Source organism: Larimichthys crocea, chromosome XII, assembly GCF_000972845.2.
Source record: "Larimichthys crocea isolate SSNF chromosome XII, L_crocea_2.0, whole genome shotgun sequence".
NCBI classification, from domain to species: domain Eukaryota; kingdom Metazoa; phylum Chordata; class Actinopteri; family Sciaenidae; genus Larimichthys; species Larimichthys crocea.
The window spans coordinates 20,356,586-20,380,297 of NC_040022.1; the positions used below are offsets into that span (position 1 = coordinate 20,356,586).

At 40.5% G+C, this 23,712-nt stretch overlaps 3 protein-coding genes and 1 long non-coding RNA gene across 5 annotated transcripts; 2 read left to right on the plus strand and 2 right to left on the minus strand.

Annotated features, from left to right (window-relative positions):
- Positions 1-1,274: 1,274 nt before the first annotated feature.
- Positions 1,275-4,119, minus strand: tmem11 (transmembrane protein 11). Of its 2 annotated transcripts, none has more exons than XM_027285186.1 (2): positions 3,989-4,119; positions 1,275-2,430 (listed from the first exon to the last, which is right to left on the minus strand). In XM_027285186.1, exons 1-2 carry the CDS (start codon positions 4,033-4,035, stop codon positions 1,914-1,916), a joined length of 564 nt encoding a protein of 187 aa, XP_027140987.1. In that variant the 5' UTR covers positions 4,036-4,119; the 3' UTR covers positions 1,275-1,913. The 2 variants fall into 2 exon arrangements, with proteins under 2 accessions (XP_027140987.1, XP_010743400.1); XM_010745098.3 differs by lacking the exon at positions 3,989-4,119 and adding an exon at positions 3,547-3,966.
- Positions 4,120-4,447: 328 nt separating this feature from the next.
- Positions 4,448-6,579, plus strand: LOC113747069 (uncharacterized). The gene is made up of 2 exons (XR_003463311.1): positions 4,448-4,612; positions 5,733-6,579. It is a non-coding gene; the product is annotated as an uncharacterized LOC113747069 (long non-coding RNA).
- On the minus strand, positions 6,366-9,915 carry natd1 (protein NATD1). The gene is made up of 3 exons (XM_010745100.3): positions 9,683-9,915; positions 8,311-8,429; positions 6,366-8,130 (listed from the first exon to the last, which is right to left on the minus strand). The coding sequence occupies exons 1-3, from the start codon at positions 9,789-9,791 to the stop codon at positions 8,014-8,016; spliced, it is 345 nt and encodes a 114-aa protein (XP_010743402.1). The 5' UTR covers positions 9,792-9,915; the 3' UTR covers positions 6,366-8,013.
- On the plus strand, positions 9,836-23,712 carry LOC104930338 (golgin subfamily A member 4). Its single transcript, XM_027285185.1, has 18 exons — positions 9,836-9,970; positions 12,522-12,585; positions 13,612-13,954; positions 14,141-14,240; positions 14,425-14,524; positions 15,993-16,102; positions 16,265-16,569; positions 16,893-17,125; positions 17,302-17,412; positions 17,614-20,553; positions 20,968-21,115; positions 21,264-21,369; positions 21,776-21,932; positions 22,079-22,165; positions 22,294-22,380; positions 22,475-22,616; positions 23,002-23,081; positions 23,238-23,712. Exons 3-18 carry the CDS (start codon positions 13,903-13,905, stop codon positions 23,292-23,294), a joined length of 4,815 nt encoding a protein of 1,604 aa, XP_027140986.1. The 5' UTR covers positions 9,836-9,970; positions 12,522-12,585; positions 13,612-13,902; the 3' UTR covers positions 23,295-23,712.

The following is a 23,712-nucleotide window of genomic DNA, read 5'->3' on the forward strand; positions in this document are numbered from 1 at the left end:
GTGAAAAGTACATGAATGTGAATGTGTCAACAGCTGGAAAGGGGACTATCTTTCCCCATGACTGTCAGTAGAGACATATTGAGTTAATGTTACATATTGTATTGTTTTATAGTAATATCTTTATGATGATGGGGGCTATGTTTTATGCTGCCAGACTCAGTAGTGCTGCCTGAAAATGGTTGATAAAAACCAGTCCATCTCCTGTGGATCAGCACTAGTGTCAGCTGACAGATAATTAGTGTGCTCTGGCCTCAAATCAGCAAACTAATGAGGTTGTCTCAGGTCATCCCTGTGCGTCAGTGTCTGTGTCTCCACTCATCAGTATCTGAATAATCTGTGTGCATAAATGTGTTTCATTTTATGCAATTTCAAAGTAATAGAGCAGGAAATGCAAAACTGCTGCCACCACTTGTGGCTCATCAGGTCCAAAGCAACCTGAACAAAGGCTGAGGGTGCAAACCCAATGTGTCAAACTGAATCTTACAGCCTGTCACTCCAAAGTGCTGCTTTCATACACTGCACACATTAAACTATGTAACGTACTAACACAAAAAACAATAACAGCAATAACAGCTGAACAACTCCAACAAATGAACTCTTAGCTAACCTACTGGAGTCATTTTAAAACAAGAATTTAACAAAAATATTGTGATGCAGCAAGCGCCAGCAGTCACAGCTGTTTGCATAATGTGTGATCACACCACCGCCAACATTTTTCAAACCTTGAAGTTAACAGATGGGATTTATTTCTGATACACTGTTTAATGGAGCTTTTCAGGGATTTACATGAAATTCTCTTCAGGAAACTCTTCATGAACAGATGCACCATAGAAATGTTTTAATTAGCTAAGAAATAAAAGTGTTTGTGGGGAGTCAATTAAATAAGATTTACCTTAAAATCAGTGGCTGTAATGCAATTAATGTGAATTCAAATAACTCACATCTTAATTCCACTTTATTATTTAATTGTTGCAGGTCACTCTCCATCCTCCATTTCATCCATCCTCCTCGTGGGACCCCAAATTTTAAAAATGCCAATATAAACAGCAACTCATAAGAAGCACCATTGGATAAACATATACAGGAAAAAATTAATTTAGACGTTGCTGTGTAAATATCATCTGTAGTGTCAAATAATGACTATATTTAAGTTTCAATTCTCAGGGTTTGGCTTGATTTTAATGTAATATACATTATTAGAAGCATGTGTGAAATGTGACTTTCCAAAAGTTAGTATCTGCGTAGTGTTTCCAAGGAGGACATTGAGCCACAGACATTGTCACATGAGATCTTTTAAACAAGAAAAATCTACATGAACAAGACACAATCGCAAATAAGTTGCAGCTATTCGCACTTTTCTGGACATCATGTAGAATCCATTTAATGAAAAAAAAAAAAAAAAGTAAAATAAAATACAGAAAAGTGAGTTTGAAATATCCTAATGTTTAATGAAAGGGTGATGTACTGATCAGCAAGAAAGGGGTACAGTAAAACTACGAGGGAAAGGGGGGAGAGAGCTCGGTACTCAAAACGTCTCTGTCCATTTCGTCTGCCATACGATTCAGTCCGGAAGAACTGCCGTCATACCCTTGTGCACTAGCTTGTTGGGTGTCAAGAATGCGGGTGGAGGGCGCAGGGGAGGAGGCGCAAGGGTACTACGGAGATAAGTGTGCTGTTGTCGTCACATAGAAGAAGTAAAGGAAATGTAAGGGAAAAAACAATTCCTTCTAGTTTTAACTATATCCCTCTGATCAAAGTTCAAAATGGAAGCACCCACCACATGTGTGGAGCTAACTGCTGGGCATGATCGACGTGACTTCCACTTTTCTTACATCTTGGGGTGGATAGGTTCTGTTTTTTTTGTTTGTTTTTTCCTTTTTTCTGTCGGTTCTTAAACCCTCTTCAGAGTGCACTCATACCGCATAGAGTTCGTAGATCTTCTTGGCGCAATAGGCCAGGGCAGCCAGTGCTATCGTATTATGGAGTCTCTTTCTGTGGACGTCATCCCTGCGTACCAATACCACGGGCGTCGAGGAGGTGAGTGTATGCAGGGGCAGCCGCGAGAGTTTTTGGCTGTCGTATTCCACCTGGTACTTGCAGCAGGGGTCAAATTGCCATGAAATCCCATAGAGGGCAGAGCAGGCCACACTGAGGGCGCCAGCGGGCAACGCCACATAGCGCGAGTATTCAGGAGGCAGTGAAAGTGGCGTCAGGAGGCAAGCGGCGCCTGACAACACGGCCGTCTTGTGCAGGCAGTTGCCCACGGTAATCCATCGGGCCGTCTCATCTCCGATGCGTGTGGGCTCAATAACAATGTATTTATACTGGGCCTCCAGTGCCTGCTCTAGCTCATACTCAAACTGGTCCTGCGCATTCTCCCCATTGTAGATCTCGTGCACGATGTAGCAATCTGTCGCTGCCATCACTCCCCTGCGCAGAAACAGAAAACCCAGCATGGAAAGTGAGAGAAAGAGAGAGAGAGTGACAAGACTCAGTAGATACAGGACTGGTTTGCCTACATTTTGTCTACAAAGCTAAGACAAACATTTGCAGCTAGTTATGTTAAAGCTTTACCATATGGCAAAATACATGCTAACGAAACTTAAAATCTGTGACATGCATTTATAGGTTATAAGTTTGATTTAACTTGAAACAAAAAAGGCACAATATAGACTATTATCATCTGCAACTGGAAAATATCAGTGTGTAATTTGTTGCCATTAACCAGTATTCCACTGTACTGTATCATCTACATGACGAGCTACACACAATTTCCATGACTTGATAGCATTTAGTTAAGATGATGATCTTGATGTCTGTGACCTTCAGAATACAAGATGTGGCGAGTGCATGAAGCCCATTTCAAGTCACGTTCACGAATGTGTCCTCCACATTTGGACACCTGTTATTCCAAATATTTATACTTGCACAAGTCATTTTGTATTAATTCCTAATAAGAAAACAATGTCAAAATTAACACACAGTGGTCATCACAAGTTTCCAAAAGGCAAACTGCTGCAAACAAAACACCTCCATGAAGTGAAATGTGGGGAAACATATTGTGATTGTGTAATCAACAACTTTGTTTTTTTGCAGTTTAGCTCAATAAATAAATACAATTAACTATTTTCTGTTGATGTCTCGTTGATTAATATTAATATTAATTTTAACCAGTTTTTATGTTGTATTCTTGTATTTTGATTTACTTTTATGGTTCTTTTTGTTTGTTTCTGTTATTTATCGTCTACTCTCATTTATTGTAAGGTGTCCTTGGGTGACAGAAAGGCGCCTATGAAATAAAATGTATTATTATTATTATAATATATTCGTTCCTAACACTGAGTTTATTTGTACATTATCTTTAAACATGCGTGTGGATCAGTGTCAACGGCCTCTTAGTACATGTTGACAAACCCTCAAACCTCAGGTTAGACAGACACCAGGCTCATCTGGCTACAAAGACAGCAGGACATTCAAACAAGTTGAAGGCGCATCGGGTACCAGTGACACTCATTTGAGGACCACCGTGTTGGGGACATGATGTACCTGAGCGTCGGTGAGGTAGCGGTGGCTAACTCGCTTTGCATGGCAGAAAGTTGGAGGTCTGGCCAGCTAAGTTGAGGACCGGAACAGGTCGACAAACATTGTTAGCTCGAGCCAAGGATTGTTAAGCATGTATCACACCACCAGCCGCCTCGGCACTCAATCACGGATAAACGCAACTTTTCCCGCGCGGGATCGTTTGGCGTGAAACAGCCAAAACATCACGAGCGGCCAGTTTGTTTCCCCGCTAACGGCAGCTAGCCGCGCTGGTTAGCCGAGCTAACGTTAGCTAACCGTGGGACAAAATTCAGACTTGCCGCGTTGGCGTTTGACTTTAAACCCCAGATGATGTGCATGTTCTGGGTCTGGCGAACGGTGTCACCTACAAAACAACGTATCACATTAAAACATCACCGTTTAACGGCCAAGATGTGGTATAACTGACCTCTCCCTGCTTACTGGGACACCGCGCCTCCTTCCCAGCGACGCCATGTTGGAGATACAACTGTGATTGCAGTTGACGTATGGCAGCGCCGAGCCTTCTGGGTAATGTAGTGTGTCGAACTCAGTCGACGAATCACTCGGACTCGAGTGCGGACTACGATTCCCATGATGCTATAAAGGCAGGAGTACCTGCCGTTACGAACGGCACGTACAAGTTGGAGAGGTCAGACCATGTTCTAAAATAAATCTAACACAAAGGGACGGAGGTATGTGTGTTTAAAACATATACATTAATACATTCAGATTAAACAATAAATAAATACAGGAGCCGTTTAGATAGTTAATCATTTAATTGGGCGAGTAGAGTCCATGCAGTAACTGGAACACACAGTGTGGAATACAGTGTCGTATCTCTTGTTTTTATAATAAAATGTGCGTCCGTACACCTCCGGGTACTCACCCATATTGTGCCCCGTGCCCTGTCTTTCTGTGTCCCCGTGCACTGGTATGCTCTACCCGTCCGCGTGCCGTAACCCGAGGCGCTTTGGATGAAACAACTGTAATGGTTACGTTCAGGAATGTGGGACCAGCTGAAACCAAACACTGCGCCACTGTGACAACTATTGTAAGAGCCTCGTCATGCAGGGAGTCACGTATCAATGCAAAACAAACCGATCTCTGCAGCTGTGATTTTTGAATTATGATTTAATCATGCCCAGGGTCCATTCAGGACTTTAAATATTCAAAGGCAGTGCAGCACAGACCCTCCAACAATGTGTTGTTCAGAGAACAGGCCCATCCAAGTCATGTTAAATATCAAATGGTGCCATTAGCTATATATACCCTCGAAAGGGCAGACCTATCTTTGTCAGTTATTATTAGTTATTAGTTATTTATGTTATTATAACGAAATAAAGGGATCATTTTCTTAAGATCTCAAGATAATGAAACTTTGTTTTCCTGACTCCGAGATAACAACATAATTAATCTGAGATCTCAAGGCAACAAAGGACACACAATACAGTATGCAGTAGCTACTGCGCATCATAATAGCTGACCCCTTTCAACTCCCTGCTTTTTGAGGACACAGAACATCTTTATTTGTAGGTAAACGGTTGATGAATTCATGTTTTATTTATTAATATACAGATGAAAACAGTCGATTGATCTAAAATGAAGAGAAGAAGTTGCAGTCAGGCCTGTAGCCAAGCATTTATGTCTAACTGAGGTCACGAGTCTCTTCAGTGCATCCTGACCACATAATCTAACAGGTCAGTTATATTTACCATGAATTTAATTTCCCATCATAAACATCCAACAGTCAAATATTTAAGATAGGTATCCAAATTGGTGTCCAATTGTTTACTTTTTTTCTCAAACCAGAACCATTCTGTCACTTCAGAGTATTATTTAACAGTTGTACATTGAAAGAGTTTGATATATTTAATCAAATAAAAAGGGTCAAGTTAGTCGACGTTCCTCAAAGTTAGATATTAAATAGGCACCGATATCAATGCCCAGTCTTTGTCCAAGTATCACGGGGAAAGTTGCTGAAACCTCCAGAAATAATACAGAGGGCATGACTTCAGTGTCTGCAGTGGTAGCTTTGGCCCTAAATTGCTTTCATTGACTGACATTTGCTCATTGAAATGGACTTTGAACATCCATTAGAGTTTATAAATTGTTTTGAGTTCATATGAAGCTGGATAAATGTGTTGACTGCGGTACCGTGTGTGTGTTTGCAGCACTGCAGTGAAGTGAGATCGGCTCTCCTGGGAGATGTTCTGTCTCTGTCTCAACCGTTTGAGAAGTTTATACCCCTGCGTTGTTCACAGCACACAAATTAAACTACTGCATATTTTTTCTGCTGACCCAGCGCACTAAATTACAGTGTGCACCGATGTCATTCACAATACCATCACCAGATGGTGACAAAACTGTATTTGAAAAGCTGTTACAGCTTCTCTGTGCTGTTTGTTGAGGGGTGTATGGGTTCATTAAAGAGAAGACATACATACATAGTTTAAAGTTTTATGTCCTTAAGTAGCCCTCTGATTTCCTGTACATGTAGTACTCTACTCTGCTGATATGTAATATGTTGTTTTGAGGTGGACATCAAGATACTGAAACAAACACCAGACATATTTGTGCAAATACATCTCACATATTCTCTTTAAAGTTGAATGTGATTGCGTGTATTACTGAAAATACATACTTTAATAATGTGATGAGTACTTGATTTATTTATTTATAGACAACAAGAATGGAAAAAAGTGTCAAGCACAAAACAATATAACAAGGATTGGTACATTTTGATGCATTTGGTAGAGCCGCATGCTCAAAACTTCCTTTCCAGAAAAACCCCCACAAATATAAAACACAAAAAAATGAAATACCACCTCAGCCTATCAATGGGTGTGTCACCTAAAGGAAAGTTTTACAAAGGGAACGTTTTCCTGCAGTTACCTCTTGAAGTGATTAAAGCAGAACGAGTGTCTGCCTTGCATGTTGATGTACGTCCTGCCAGAGTAAGTGTGCTGAGTAACCTGAGGGATTTTTCTCCTCAACACTTGATTGTCGACAGCAGAAGCTCCCGAAGAGCCAAAAATGGGAAACTACAGTTTATTTTACAGTAACAGTTTTCTTCTATGATGACCTTTAGCATTTTGACATGAGCTGAAGAAAGAAGCTTTGTAGCTAATGGAACAAATTAGTGACTGAACAAAGGTCAGCGGACACCACAAAATGCAAATGCCCTAAATATAGCCGCACTGTTGTTGAAATCCTGGTTTGAACAGAGATATTTATCCAAAGCTATACTGAGGTGTTGCAACATACAGTGACAAGCTTTAGACCCATTTTAATCACATGCATGTCTGCAATATTCAACACATACGATGGAAAAAAATGAAAATGATCTCTTGAGGCTTGTTTATTATTGTATCTCCAGAGTTAGACATCTGCAGTTTGTGTTCTTTGGTTTACAAGTCCCTGCATCTTTGACTAATTAATTTATGACTCCAATACAAGCAGTAAATTTCTGTTACTGGGTAGAACGTATGATATAGTAACGTGGGGACCAAATTTAAAGTTTGGGAACATAAATGTCTTCAAATTACATTAAAAATTACCTTTTACCCACCAGATTTATGTCTACATCTCAATAGAAAAACTCTTGACAAGCTAGTTCGACTAGATATTTTCATTCACAATCTACTAAAGTAGAATTTTAGCCCTAGAAACACAATTTCTTAAAGTTATGGCAGGTAATGAATCTGGTATCAGTGGGTGTCGCAGGCTAGGAATAAGCCCAGCCAATCGTTTTCATTCAGCCTGAATGTCTACCTGTGCACACTCTGCACCTACTGTGCATGGAAATGTATTTTGGTGTTGTGGCTTTGGAAGAAGGAAGGAAGTCAGTGGGATTTCTGTCTCCTGCTAGTTTCTCCAACGTTCCCTACTGTTACTTTAAGGAAAAGAGTGAAAGCAAAGTTAAAAATAGAAAAACAAAGCAATATCAAAAAGGGTGTCGAAATATAAAAGTCATCACAGTTTGAGCATCAGTGAAGCCGTCATTTTGTCCGTCCAAACTATCCTGGACGTCTGGGTCGACCATCTTGTAGCGCTGCTCACAACCAGTGAGTCCAAAGAAGGACAATTCAAGATTTGACTCACATCTGCTCTCATTACACTCGCTTCGAGTCAGTGATAGGTATACATCCTGAAGGTTACTGTCTGAGGTAACAGGGCTTCAGCTTTGGTTAGTTTATTTGCTTGTGGTTTTACAAGATGTGACCAGCTGATTCACTTCCTGTTTCTGGTGTGAGCGTCCATCCTCAGCTCATAGATGTCTTTTCCACAGGTTCAGTTGAGTCACTCAATGTCAACAGACAGACAGTTAACAGAGCCCGGAAGGTCCTTTGTTTGATGTGTATCAGCCTACAACTCCAAAGCATGCTGCCACACAGTATTTATCCCCTGGGAGTCTCTTTCTCCTTCTCTTCTCTGTCAGAGCACCATGTGTGGTCATTGATAAATATGTTCAAAGTACTGAGGCTGAGGATTCTCTTTGACATATTTCTGAATGTACCAGCAGGTCAAGTGGGCTTTCAGATCCTCTTCCACCACAAAATCCATGGCTGCCTGCCATCACAGAAGCATAGAAATCACATCTTAAATGTTTTAAGAGGCAACATTTGATCTATTAGATGCTGTGGTTATTGATTTGCATGTGTATTGCACCTTCAGATGTAACTTGAGATGAGAAATTCTCTTTTCTTAAGATTGACTGATGCAAAAATAACCAGACTTTATGAGTTTTACCTTGGCCAGGTGCTTGGCTATTCCTCTCCCTCTGTAAGCATCTGGAACTTCGGTGTGTTGCAAATCTACCGTCTTCTTCCCGACGTATTCATACAGCAGGACTGCGCGATCATGAGATCCTGAGGGCAGACAGAGACAAAGTTTCCTGCCTGTAACTTAACACCACCTTCATAGGGGAGACTGATAATACTACTGTTTAAAGGCTAACCTAATATAGGAGAACCACAAAAATTCATCACTGTGACCACGGAAACACACAAACCATTGTAGCACGCCATCTACCTCACAAATGCAACACAATCGTATGCTACAATGAGAGCCTTTGGCTCAGGAGGTAGAGCGGGTCGTCCACTGGTCAGATGATCGATCAATCCCTGGATGTCGAAGTGGGCAAGATACTGAACCCCAAATTGCTCCCGAAGACTGCAAATGTGTATAAATGGTTAACTCCTAAAGCTGACGATCAGATAGAAGCCAATGCCATCAGTGTGTGAATGGGTGAATGAGATTTGTAGTGTAAAAGCGCTTTGAGTGGTCAGAAGACTAGAGGGGCATTGTATAAGTACGGTTCATTTACCATTTACATTAACTAAAGCAGGACACAAAGTCATTGATCATGTTGCAGTCAACACGGCTGCTCAATATAACATGGCATGAGTTATTTGACCTCAAAACAAGAGTTACTGGTTTGACACCATGTGATGGCCTGTAACTTCAAGGAAATAACAATCTAGTCAGGTACAAGAAGAACCAGTGGGAAACGATGATGTAAGTGGGTGAAGAGAGACAGATCAACTCAAGAGTCGATGACTTCCAATTTTTCCTCTAATCTCACACAGCTGTAATACACAAGATCATGAATAATCTCCATTTAACATTAAATATGACATGATCAGAATTTAAAACATAATAAACAAAGCCAAAAATAACTAGAGTCAATGAAAACAAATGCAACAACCCATGACTGATAAAATACAATGAACGTTTAATGAAGGAGTTTGATTGATGTTTTAACTTGTAGAGATTGTTCAACTTCATTAATAATAATAATAATAACTAATGTTCTTCTGTGAGTGGGTGTCGGTGACAGCTGCGTGTTTGCTCTCAGGGGAGGAATGAAGAAAATGTTTTCGTCAATCTGCTGAAGCTACAAGTGAAAGAAAGCTGTGTCGTCTTTTTCGGCTCCCAGCATGAAACAATATGTTAAATAAAGACGTGACAGTGCGAGCACACGACATAGATAATCCCTCTGTGTGTGAAATGGCAGCTGAAGTTATCAATAAAGGCACGACGGCGATGATACAGGCAGCAAGAAGGCACCAACATCCGAGCTAACGTTAGCCACGTTAGCTCGCCAATGCAAAGAGCTCACCGTTTAGTCTGATGACAAACTGTCGGCGCTTCTTGTCGTGCTCCACCTGGATCTGGGAGCTGGTGGCGTCGAAGACGTTTGCCTGCGCCGCCTGCGCCGCCTGTGCCATGGTGAAGCTCGCGTAAAGTCGGACGATGCTATCGCTATGCTACTCGGGCTGCTAAAGCCAGAAATGGCTAACATGAAAATGATGAACGGTCAAAGCAAAACAGAGAAATCAGCTGTGCGGTCACGTGACAGGCCGGCCAATCAGCGGCCAGGGTTTCCAGAGAGGAGAGGAGAGTGAAGGTAAGACTTAAAGATTATTACAATGTGCTGATTCATTTAATTATGATAGAGTAAACTTTTTAATGTCAGAGACAGCCGAAACTTTCTGACCGGCCGTGAATGTTTCACATGCTGCATTTAAGTCAAGTGGGAAAATAGAAACCTAGAGGGAGTCAAGTTTAATCATACCATGTAAAATTAAAATGAGCTTAATACCTGTCTTTGACTTGTAAAGTTTAATTTAGGTCGAGATTTGGCAAACGAAACAACCATTCAGAGTGAATTTAGGTCGAGATTTGGCAAACGAAACAACCATTCAGAGTGAACATCAATCAATAAATGGTCAGAATATATCAGAGCTTCTGAATTATTATAATAGTAATAATAATTGTTGCTTTTTTATGTCCACTTTGTTGCTCTCAATGTACATGCAGATATAGACATGAGATGAAAGCATGGAGCTTGACAGGTAAACATAAACATAAAAACTATATAAGTAAGTATATAAATAACAATAACATTTGTAGACAGAATAAAGATCTGGTGATACAATGGATGCTGGAATAAATGTAGTTTATACAGCAGGTTGTGTTATGTACACAAGGTATATACTACAGTGTGTACAGCATGAGTAGATCGTCTGTGAGAGATGATATTTACATATTAAAAGAACAAAAAATTTAATGTAAACAGTAAGAATAATCATTTATCATTTGCAGGTTGTTACACAGGTAATGTAACATGATGTTTTCTTTTTACATTTCACTTTCATGTCAGTGAAGCTCATATGGAATTAAAAAAGACATATAGTGTATAGTGTGTGTCACATTTGAATGTTTAACAGCATCATAAACACGTTAATTACCTGATAATATCAGTTACACCTACTTAAAATTGTCTCATGGCACAAGCTTACAATATATATTTTTTTATTTTTTACACATCTATCTTTAAACTAATTATTTAAATAATTTCAATTTCACTTATATTTCAGTCTACCACTGTTCACTTTCTGCTTTGAAACACACACATTTAAATGATTAATTAGTTCAAGCACTTTAGCTCTAAATGCATGATAATTGATTTCCTGGTGTATAAGCAGTGCTTTTACTCAGGCAAGTAATGTATCTAAGAAGTCGTTTTTTAAGTAGCTCAGGTCAGGCCACAGCTCACAGATCCACAGTGACAGCTGTGTCGCAGTGTGCAGACTAAATACAGGCTGGCGTCCATGTGTTTATCTCCACTACTGTTATAAATTGTGCTCAATGTAAGTTAAATAGCGTGTCTTGATAAAAACTTGATAGAAATGTCTAGACATTGTAGGCAGATATGTCAAGATCACTAAAATTACAGAGTAGTAATCCTGTTACGCTGTTGGCCTAATCCTGCAAAACTCTAATGGAGTTTGTCAACTCTGTATGGGATTATGTGTCTGTGAGTGTGTGTGTGATTCGTGATTTGTTCTACTTGTTTCTTGTTTGTTGAGAGGTACACCGCCTCTCTTTTGCAGATGGATAAAATCATCAACCAGGAGTTCTCACATTTATCTTAATAGTCTCTTTAGTGTTTTTTCATTGTTCTATTGAAAATGATGTCCAAGAAGCAAAGGTAAGGGAGCTGTTTATTATCTAAATTAGACTGATTATTACATTGTTGTGACCATAATATAACACACATCTTAATAGTAACAAAGTATCTGAGTAGCATCATAATGAGAAGAAACAGCAAGTATGTTCAGTGTTTTGCTGGTTGCTAAAATAATATTGACCTTGTACCTTCTGTTTCTACGTGTGATCAGTTTTCTGGCAGTGATTTCTCTGTCTTGATGTGAGAGAGATGAATGTGGTATATATTAAAACGTTATTTAATCCCTGCTCTGAATGCAGCCTCTACATTACACTTAGCGGCTGCCAAATTATGTTAATGTATTCTGGCACCATCCTGTTCACTCTTGGCAGTGATTTACTGCATGTAAAATGCTCCTCCATCTCCTCTGAAGCAATCACAGCTTCTCAAGTGTCATAAGTAGCTAAATAACAAAACAAGACAATTTGTTTCAGCACTTATTTGACCACCAGTAACAATTTTGTATTGCATTTAAGTTAATCTGAGGGACATCTTGTTGCATTGTTCCACAGAAATAGTCAATAACTTGAATATAATACTTCAATTATTAAGTTGATTCTCTTGTCCTTTGTAACACCTAGCATCATAAAGTAATAATTTATTTATCTATCTTGAATTACACTTATATAATTGTGTCAGTATAGAAAAACTACACATCTGTTACAGACAAAGCAAAACAGAATATTTTGTGTTCATGTGAAAAATAGCTGTAAAGATCTTCCCCACTTAACACAGATATTTGCAAACTACTACATACTATTTCCGTTAACTTGGATATACCAGTTATTCATGGTAGTCATGGTCAAGTAAACATGGCACGGTTACATTTTAACATTTTAACACTTTCAAGTAAAAATATCAGCAATCATCTTTGAATATAGCCAAATAAAAATAGTTTTCTGAAAATGCACCTTTGCTTATGCTTATCTGTTTTAATCTTATAAAGCAGGTGGCCTGAGGCCCTGGTCAACTCAAAGACGAAAAAACCTACACAGAAGACAGGAGGGAAGGTAAGTGTCGCTTTATGACCTTAAGCATTGAATTCTGTCTGAATAAGAAGCCTCTCAGAGACGCAGATTTACTGCACAGAATAAAATGAGAAATGTTCTATGACAAAGTCATGATTAGGCGACATTTGCGGTGTTAGAAAATTGAAATATGGAGCACTATTTAAAAAATAGAAACGAGGCACTCAAAAAAGGACAATAAAGAGCACAGGTTAAATCTTTATTCATGATTTTCAACACTGGAGTATTGTTAACAATTGTTTTGAGTTGTGAAATTGGCTCATCATTAACTGTGAGGTCCTGAAAATTAGATCCCCAAAATACCTTTGAGTGTCGTAAAACTGAATCATACTTACAAACCAAACTACCACAACAAGTAAACAGAGAAAATGTAAATTTTGCAGGCAAAAGTGTGCTGAATTTTACACATCTGCTCAGCCAGTGTCCTTGAATTATTGGACTATCTGTTGTTCATTCATGGACACAGTTTCCTCAGAGAGGGTGCATGTTTTTGCGTTTCTGCATGCATTTGGTTTGATTCATGTGACCATCAGTGGCCAAAGATCAAATCAGCGTAGCTACAACCTGCACAACTTGCTAAGTCAGGACTCTTCGAGCCTCCTCTAATTGATTTCTCTGTCTTGTAGTCCGGCCACAGATTCATTGCCTCTGCAGTTTGAGGGGGTTGCATTTCCAGAGGCTGGAATAGACCGGCTAGGTCTGATGGCTTTCCAGCCGGTGCTCAAGTGTGATTAAGTTTAATGTGTGTGTGTGTGTGTGTGTGTATGTATGTGTGTGTGTGTGTGTGTGTGTCTACAATCACAGCGCCGGTCAGTTGGTACTTAAGCAAATTAAGAGCTCTTGTGAGGATTAAAAGGTTCTCTCCAGTGGTAATTGGATTGTATGTGTCAAAGAGTCCAGGTTGGGATGGGGCTGAGCAATTCTGAAAGCCATATAGAGCTAAATATTTTTGAAACTTTCCCCCCCAATACAATCACTGTTTAGTATTTTTCTATTTTTCTCCCAAAGGAACTAGCAGCATCAACAGTACCTGTATCTCGTGGAGCTAAACAGGCTGGCAACAGTACATCTAAAACCAGTGTTAGTCATGGAAGAAGTAACAGCAGCAGAGGGACTGACTCCACTGCTACTGGCAGTAAGGTTGGTGGCACTTTGAAAATAGGCAGCATCAGCCGCCAGGGCTGCGTTGGGCAACAGGGTACCAGACAAACGTCTCGCCAAACCAGACCGGCTCTCCGCCTCTGCAGCAGCCAGAGCTTCTCGTCCCTCCACCCATCCTCTCTCACCGCTGCTTCATTCATGAGAAACAGTCACTCTCTCAGCAGACTCGATCAGAGATCCACTGCAGACGGTAAATTTGTTTTTGTTTAATTTATGTGAAGTTCTTAAGGATATTTACTTGTTTCAAAAAAATCAGATCTTTATTATTACGCAATTTATTCGTTTTTTCTTCTATTTCTAATCTCTGAAGTTTTCCTAAGAAATTATAATACATATAATAAAATAAGCTGTTGTTTCTTTACTGACTCTGGAACAGATTTAGATGCAGTTTCAAGTTCACAAGTTAAAAAAGGACAAACCACAGAAAAGAAAGCTCAGAGTTCTGGTCAGCTGTCCTCATCTGAGAAGCAAATCAGGTTTGTTCTTGTTTCTAAGTTTGTTTGTTTTTTAGGAATCGTAAAAGCTCCTGGATTTTTCTTTTTATGGTCGCTCTGTGTTGTTATTCTGCTATAATTAATGTGCTATAATGATACATGTTTGTAATCTGCAGTCAGTAATAACAGATAACAAATTATTCTATTTATGTTTTGATCATTAAAGGGATAACAAAGAACAGCATTGTGGTGATAATGCTGAGAAAATGAAAACCAGCAGCTCCACTGCTGAATGTCATCATGATTGCAACAAAGTAAAGAAACAGGTACTTTTAGTTTTACTTTTTCATATTTATGAATGACTGCTGATGCTGGACTTACGTATCTATATTAACAGTTCTGTATCTTCTTGCACAGTCGATGGGAACTGACTCATATAGTCAGTCAGTGAGTGGTAGGGGTTGTCTGGTTTCTTGTTGGTTACTGGCAGCATGCCACATCTTCGGGTCAGTGCTATTCACCATATTTTATTTACAGGCCGTTGTCTCTTCTGTGCATTATTATCTGTCTTATCAAACACTGTCTCGCTGATTCTGTTGAACTCTCTGTTGCACTGCATTGCTCCTTCATGGGAGAAGTTCATTCTGTTCTCGAGATCCAGATTCATACTGCAGTAATAGTATGTGGCAGTGTCTAACCAATAAGGGGTCTTTAAGCAATGTTGTTGTTTTTTAGTCAAGCTGGAAAACAATATAAAAGCAGCTCATTTGTGACTGTGATCATTTTGGCTTCTCTACCAGGATTGTTTGAGTTCGCAGACTGTTTGGTGTGGATGATCTTTGTGAAGGCAAATTAGAAGCGGTTTATTTTAGTTTGTTGTCACTCACAAAATCTTTATTTTGTTAAACGTATGTGTGGAGTAGGGATCCACATGAAGAAATCTCCATAACGTCAAAACGTTTCATAACTTGCTGTAGCGCCTCTGGCTTTTTCATGGGTTCCTCTGTTAGAGGCGTGATGTCGTCTTTTATGTCGTAACAGCACGTTTTTGTCAAATGTGTTCTCCGCCAACCCCACTTCTTATGTTTCCCCCTTTATTTTGTGAAATATTTATTCCTCTGCAATCACTTGTCAGGTTTCACCCTGTAGGTAAAGATGCTTACTTACTTACTTTCTAACAAACTATTATGGGGGTATGTGTCTCTTATTGTCTCTTATTGCTCTTTCCTGGTGTTACTACATGCTTACCAGCAATTACTTCAGTAAAAAATGATATTGTTGACATCTGCCTGCCCACACAATGATTTGTTGGGAAAAGCTGAAGGAATACCTGACACAGCAGTTTCAAAAGTTGAAAGTATGTTCCTCTTTTGCCAAAATAAGTGTAATCAAAGCATTTTGTAACTCCAGAACTGCTGTATTTTTGTTGTTTGACATTTAGCACTAACTTGTATCTTATAACTTGTAACTTGTTGTGTCTTGTTTTGGATGCCTTCACATTTACCTGATACAAAACCTTCAGTATTCCAGTTTTGTTACTGTATTGTGTTGCACTGTACTGTACCTACTCGCCACTCTGTGCACACCTAATTCTTCTTCACAGCATATTATACTACATTAGAAAAATGTAAAGGAAAGTGGTCAAGTCTTTGATATTACACAACACTGAGGGTAAATTGTGGTAATCCAACATTACAGACAAACTGTGACAAGATGTTAATGACCATAAATACTACTGGAAACCACTACTGTTCTCTTTGAGCTGTGTAATCAATAGTAATTTTCTTTCCACAGACCAGAGATGGAGTCTACACACTCTGTGCTATGACCTCTGGGATGAAGCATAACTGGGTCCAAGCAGTGTTGAAGAATGTGAGGCCAAGTCTTACCCCTGACGTCACGTGGTAAATAGAGTTGTTGTATTTTAAGTTCTGCATGATTGCTGTCAGATTTGTAGATACAATGTATTAATCTGCCTTTAGGTTTTATTGAGCATTTTATGCTTGTTAGTGGATAGGACATTACCCTTTGAGTAGTATAGTCTAAAGAAGTTTCTTTCCTCACAGCTCCCTCCCAGAGCAGGCGACTCATCAGGAATCACAGCAACCAGACTCGCAGTCAGCTGAGGAGAGAGCTGAACACCCAAATAGTTTTCAGCAAGAGCACAAAACCAGTGACTGTGCAGAAGAAACACATCCACAGCAGAATGAACTGCAGACAGAGAGAGAGCAGAGATCTGCTGATGGAAGCTCGGCATTGTCTATGATCTCCTCCTCCTCTCATCTGTCCACCCCCATCTCACCCTCTGCTCTGTCTCCCATCAGTCCTACACGGCAGGTGGAGGAGGATGAAGGCACTTCATATCTACAGTGTAAGTTTCTTGTTGGAGCCACACAGACAAATTAAATCATATTTGAATCATTTGAATTTAAATGTGATCCACCAGAGAACAGTCACAATGAGACTCATACATACCTACATATTGTTACATAACACTGTATAAAGAAAATCTTAAAAAACGGTCAAATGACTCACAGTAGCAACGGCTGGCAAACAAAAATAATCTTAATCAGAATTCAGACTAGAATCCCTTCGATTAATAGACAACCTGCTCTACCACTCAACCTAGTTATTCTTCATGTGTACATATCACATTGTGACAAATTTATTTCTGTGTATAACTTTGTGCACCAGGTGTGACAGATGCATTGTCGTGCGTTGAAGGAGCTGGAAGTGACAGCTTGACTTCCACAACAATGCAGTCAAATGAAGAGTGCTGTGATGAACATCCAAACATGCAGAGTGAAACAGAGCAGCAAATTAAAGCAAGTGAAGAACAACGAGTAACAAAAAACACCAGCTATGAGTGCACGAAAGCGACGGAAAAACAGTCCTGTGAGCGACAAACTGGGCAACTTGTCAAAGAGGTGAGATCATGTGTGAGGTTAATTTTCTTCTGCCATGTCAAACTAATCCATTGTCACAAACAGGAAATATAAAACAACCCCATTTTCTAAGGAATGTTATATTAGAAGTGCATAAATGTGTTTATGAGTTTGATCACCTGCATCCATAAAAACATGAATAACTGTTTTCTCTACAGCTGGAACAAACACAGAAGGAATTGTCTCGACTCCAGCAGTTAAACAGAAATCTGCACGATGAGCTACAACGAGAGCGAGAGAGGCGTTCAAATGAAAGTGTTCATGCACAGGTATAACACAGATGGCACTCAAACATAAATATTCACTAATTTATTCAGTTTTAAAGGTGATGCCCTCTACCATTTTGTGAAAATGCACATTGCTCTATCATTAAAAGGCAAGATAAGTTGTAAGAGAATTCAGTTTTGCCTTCAGATTTACTTATGGAGTCCTCAGTTTGTCTTTAATTAAAGCTCTATATTGTTCTATAGAGTGATATTTTTTCAGACTCGTCTTCAGAACAAGCATTGGCTCTACAGCAACTGCAGAAGATTAACCATGACCTCCGCTCTGAGCTAGAGGCTCAAAAGAGGATTCAGGAGGAAGCCAGAGAAGCTGAACTACGGCGAAGAGTAGATCTCTTGGCTCAACAAGCTCAGTTACTGGTCACAGGTGATGCCACAGCATTTGCACAAGCCCATCTGGAGCAAGATCGCCGGCGTTTTCATGAGCTGCAGGTGGAGTGGGAGCGTTGTGTGGCGTCCCTGCAGTCTCAGTTGAGCGTCAGTGAGAAGCAGAGGAAGGAGGCCGAGTCCTGCTTTACACAGCTGCAGCAGGAGCTGCAGAGTTTCCACCTTCTCCAGCAGGAGGCTGATCGCTTGCAGAAAAACCTCCAAGAGGTGACAACTCAACTTCATGCTAATGAAAAAGCACAGGCTGACAAGGACGTTCGCCTGGAGAAGCACCTCATGCTTCTTCAAGCAAGTCAGGACAGAGAGCGGAGGAGCTTTGCTGCTAGCCTGGCACAGGCAGAACAACACGCGCAAGATCTTCAGGAGAGACTGGACAGGGCTGAAGAGCAGGTGGGGAGCTTGAATAAGACTCAAACCTGGACCAGGGAAATCGAGGAGGCTCAACAACAGCTTCAAGAGGAGCTAGCATGTACAGTATCTGCTGTGAAGAAACTTCAAGAGGACAGAGAGCAGCTCGACCGGCGCTGTCAAGAGCTGCAGAATCAGTTGTTTGAGGCAGATGGAGAGGTGAGCAGGCTGCAAAGCCGCTTGAAAACAGATGAGACACACTACTACAATCTGGAGCACTCGTACGAGAGAGTGTGCGAGGAACTGCAGCTCGCCTTAGGGAAGGTGCAGCAAAAGGAGTGTGAAACACAGGACATCCGAGAAGGCTACGAGAGACTCCTGGACAGGAAGGAGCAAGAGCTGAGTGAGGTTTTGCTGAAGATGGAGGTCTTAGGGAACAGCCTGGAGGAGACAGAAGTGAAGCTGAATGAAGTGTTGAAAGTTTGCACCTGTGCCTCTTCTCGGCTGGAGGATGAATCCTCAGAGCCTGCTCAGCAAAATGAGAGGCAACAACAGACAAGTGGTCTTCTCACTGTCGATGTCAGCGGGTCAAAAGCAACAGACAGTGGTCAGTTATTTAAGAGCTCAAATGCCGTTGAACCTACAAGCAGCCATTCTCACTCGATTGACTCATCATATCACAGCATGGTCGCTGCAGGAGATGACCCAGAAAGGTTTCTGTCTGTGATCCACATGCTTGAAACCAAACTTTATGTAACAGAGGAGAAGTTAAGGGACATTATGCAAAGACTGGAGGAACACCAAAGTCACATCACCTGCCAGGATCCCCACCTTTGCTCTCAGATCACTCGGAGCCGAGCCACCGCTCAGCACCTCAGTCTGCTTCTTCACAGTCAGGCCAAGCAGAGCCAGCGCTTTGCCCAGGAGACAGAAATCCGCTGCAGGATGTTCGTTGGTAGGTTTCGGGTTGCACTGAACATCATACAAGCCTGCAGAGAGAGGCTTCAGACCACCCCGATTAGTATTACAGACTTTGAGAAGCAACTAGCCACTGTTGCCGCCTGCCTTCAGCAAGGAGAGAAAGACGCAGAGAGACAACAGCATGAGTCACATAACGCCTGCAAAGGAGAGAACAAGATCCTCAATGATGAGAGATTAGCTGGAGCTGAGAGCAACGTTAGTGCTAAAAGTAAAGTCACTAATACATTACCCTCAGAGGATGACATGGAAAGTGTTGGGAGGTGTGTAATGAGGGAACTATTTGTAGTAGAAAAAATGGTGTCCGTCCTTCAGAGCCAACATGGCATTGCACAACTATCCTTAGTACCAAGAGTGGATGAGGGGGATGCAGCACACAGATACAAAAGCATAATCTCCCAAAGAATAGCCCTAAAAGCAGAAAAAAGAGAAGAATGTGACAACAGTGAAAGGGAAATCTGTAAAGTCTGTACTGAAGCAGAGCTCATTTATGCTTCCTTAAAGTTTCAGCAGCAATACGAGAGTGTGACTCAAGGAATTAATAAAGAAGTGGAGCATCAAAGGAAACGTCTGGCAGATATCAATCCACCAGAGTTAGATCCTTATGAGGAGAGCAGAGGTTTAGAAGGAGCTACAAAACCAGTTGAAAAGAATGAACCCGGTGTCAAAGAGGCAGAGGGAAAACCAGAGTGGTTAGAGAGAGTTATAACCCGGCTGCAAAGACGTGCGAGATGCTTACACCATCTCTGCAAGGAGATTTCTGATGACAATGGAGTAGAGTGGAGTGAGAAGGATAACTGGGAAAGTGCGTCTGCAGCCGACTTAAACTGGATGCAGGAGCAGGCAAAGTTGATTTATTTGTCCGTCAGGCTGCAACTGGATTTAGAGCAGGAGCTGCAGCAAAGTGAAGTGTTACAGGACAAACTGCAAGCTTTGTGCAAACAGCAGGATATGACATTAAAAGATGAGCAGGAGGCTTTTAATCATGCCTTATGTCAGCTTCAGGAGGACAACAGTGTATTAAGAGATGAACTAGAGTGTGCTGAGCAGAAGATAACATCCCTAGAGGCTGGCAACCAGAGACTCCTTGAAGACATCCGGAAAACCCAGGACTATCATGAGGAACGGATGAAAAAACTAGAAACAGAGTTTCAAGAGAAGATTAGGGAACTACAACAGATCCATGAAGAGGAGATGAAACACTTGCATGGTTACTACACCAAGTCGTGTGTTTCCAAAGAGAAACAGTTTAAAACCTGTGCAGACACACCTGCTTTCACTGGGAGTACCTCCTTCCTACCAGACCAGACTGTGATGGAAAGAAAAACAAAAGAGGAGCTCAGGAACCAGATGGTGGGAAGTGATGCAGCAACCACGAGGGAGGCTCATCAGAAAGACCTAGAAAAACTTAAGGTAACAAAAACTTTATTTCTTCATCAGACACTTTACCTTTATTTGTCCCACTAATAGTCAAGAAAAGTCAAAACTCAGGGAAGATTTCGTCTCTTACTGTATCTTCTACTCATTTGGAGCTTTTTTTACAGATGAACTTTGTTCTGTAAATCTTAAATTCCATTTGATTTCGTTATTAAGCTGTTCAAGATTGATTGGAGTGGGAAGAGAACTGTTCCTTAAGACAAAACAGTGAAGAACATAGTACAGTTTGTCTGTTTTCTTACAACCTTTCAAAACATATGAAGTGTTTATCACTGCTAAAAGAGTTTTCTATGAGTTTGCCATCAGATAACGAGCTAGCACACACAACCACTATCTAAAACTATAGATTCTCTCTACTTATCTTATCCTATCTTTTCTTCTAAATTTCAGGCATCCTGTGATGAAGATTTCTTTGCTATGGAGGAAATGCACCGGCAGCTGATAGGTGATCTACAGCAGCAGCATCAGAAGGAGGTGGCAGCACTTCTGAAGGAGAAAGACCAGCAGCTGCAGAACGAGACAGCCGCCACAATGGCAGGTAAAGAAGATCAGATCATGTATAGAGATATATAAATAACAATGGGCTCTAGTTTAGCTGTGACACATAAAGTACATTCCTGTAATAACATAGGGTCTGACTGGTTGAACTGGCAAACAGTTACACAAGTTGTCGTGTCTTTCTGCAGCGATTGTAGCAATGAGGAGAGCCCATAAACAGGAGCTGGAGAAAAGTCGACTGTCTCATCACATCAAGGAGAATGCTGACATTGAACAACTGCACGTCCAACATGAGTGAGTGTTCAAATGAGGATTGATAGTGAAGTTAATGTTTAGACAAAGCGTTGTCAGCATATCTCTCTAACTAATTAACTAACAAGACAATTAGCTGCAGGTGTGACAGCTGAGGTCATGACCTGTGTCACTGACCGCCGTCCACAGGGCTGATACTGAGAGAGTGACATAGACACAGATGTGTGTCTAATCCATCCATTATTCATGGACAGGTCACCAGTTTATCACAGGACTAACACGTTCACACTCACATTACATGTCACATGTCACTATCTATCTATTTTTATCTCATAATTGCTTCTTTACTTGTTATTATTGGTATTCTAACAAATATCTATCACATAGTAACGTTTCTTCACTTACTTCACTGTACAACATAAGCTGTGCTTCTGCTTTGCTGCTGCAGGAAGGAGATGCAGTTACTGCAGAAGGAGCTTGAGGCGTTGTCGGTTCAGCACACTCAGAAATGCCTGGAAAACTCTCACCTGAACAATGAGCTACAGGAAGAGAGGAAATCCTTGATGCAGTACCAAAAAGAAAACCAGGAGCTCAAAAAGAAGCAGGTATAAATATTTTCTTTTAACAAAGGGGCTTCAGACTCAACAGCTGAGTATTCTTCATCTGTATAAACTCAACATGTTGATGACGTGAACAATGTACGGCTGCATATCAGTGTAACTTGTCTCTCTGTCCCCTGTCGTCCTTTAAGAGGGAGACAGATGAAATGTCTGAGCTGCATTTCTCTCTAAATGGAAAACATGTTGCCCCTCAAGTAAATGACTTCTATGAGATGGAGGTAAGTGTCTTTGCACCACACTCTCCTTAAAGTCTCTGTCTAATATATAAAGTATGTGTGTAACCATAATAAGTACTTCACGATACTGTGTGGATGTACTTGTACATCACTTGTACTTTACGTTACAGGTGATTCTGCGAGCGAGGGAGGCAGAAATGCAGTTTCTCAGACAGGAAGCTCTTTCTCTCAGAGAAGACTTGAAGATTGCTCGAATGGTACTGAAATCTCTTTAAACTTCTGGGCATCTTCCAAAACTAAAACATGATCTGTGATTTCACACTGAACTGTGTGTCTGTGTGCGTGTAACAGGACAAAATATATGCCCAGAACAAGCTCAAAGCTCTCTACGGAAACATCCAGGATGAACCCCGTCATGGTGTCAACAAACTCTATGAAGATTTCAAGTTTGCCACTTGGTCTCCAAGCAGAGGAGCTTCAGGACAGAGCTCCAGTGAGACACTTTCTGCTTTGTGTACATTATAAAATGGAGGTTGTGTGAGACCTCACACACATTGAAGTGCTTAACATTTCTTTAGTTGGTTTTTGTATAGTGCTGCTTTTAATGTGAAGCCTGACATCTTTTGTCGGCACTTTGTTGACTAAATTCATGTTTAGATCAACCTTAAAGGAGCAGTTTGAAATATACTTATTCGCAAAGGTTATCAAGGTTCAGTGATTGATACCATTCTCATGTCTGTACAGTCAATACGAAGCAACATCCAGCAGCTGATTAGCTTAGCTTTGTAGAAAACCTTACCTGCACTGCACCTCTGTCAATCTCCTCATGAAGTAAGTGAATAATTCTTCCATCTCTGTGCTTCCTCTTTTTTTCTCAGAGGACACGGTGACAAACACAAATAATGCTGCTTTTCTGAAGAAAACAGAGAAATCATCCCTCAGAGGAGTGAGATCAAAGGTAAAGTTTGTTCCTGTATCAAAAGGAACTCAGTTCATAAATGGAAAATGTTTTAAAGTGTTTGAGTCCAGTCGTACTAACTAGAGATTAAGAACTTCACCCTTCACTTCATTTAATCTCTTATTTTCCTTTATTTTACGTGTGTTTTGTTTGCAGAGTTTAAAAGAAGGCCTTTCAGTCCAAGAAAGAATGAAGCTGTTTGAGTCATCCTGATCAGAAAACCACCAGAGGGAGCAACAAACAGCGGCTTTTCTAGATCAACATTTCTAAACTTTTACTATAAAATATCACAGAGTAATCTCAAAGAAACAATATTTATATATTCAGTACAATGCACAGTGTAACTTATTAACACTGCCTGTGTTTTTATTAAAAGATAACTCAGTTGCATCAGTTGTATAAAAACTGTGATTAACATATTGTACCACTAGATGTAGCAGAATACAACATTTACTCTCCCAGCAGAGGCAACAGACATGATGTCGGTACACCTGTATCTGCTTTTAGATTTAGTTTAAAATCTGCTCTGCTGCTGCAGAGATTCAGACATTTTATGACCAAAATTATTTGCAAGTGCAAGAATATTTATTTAATATATGGAAGTATTATGATTGTATGAGGATTTTGTACT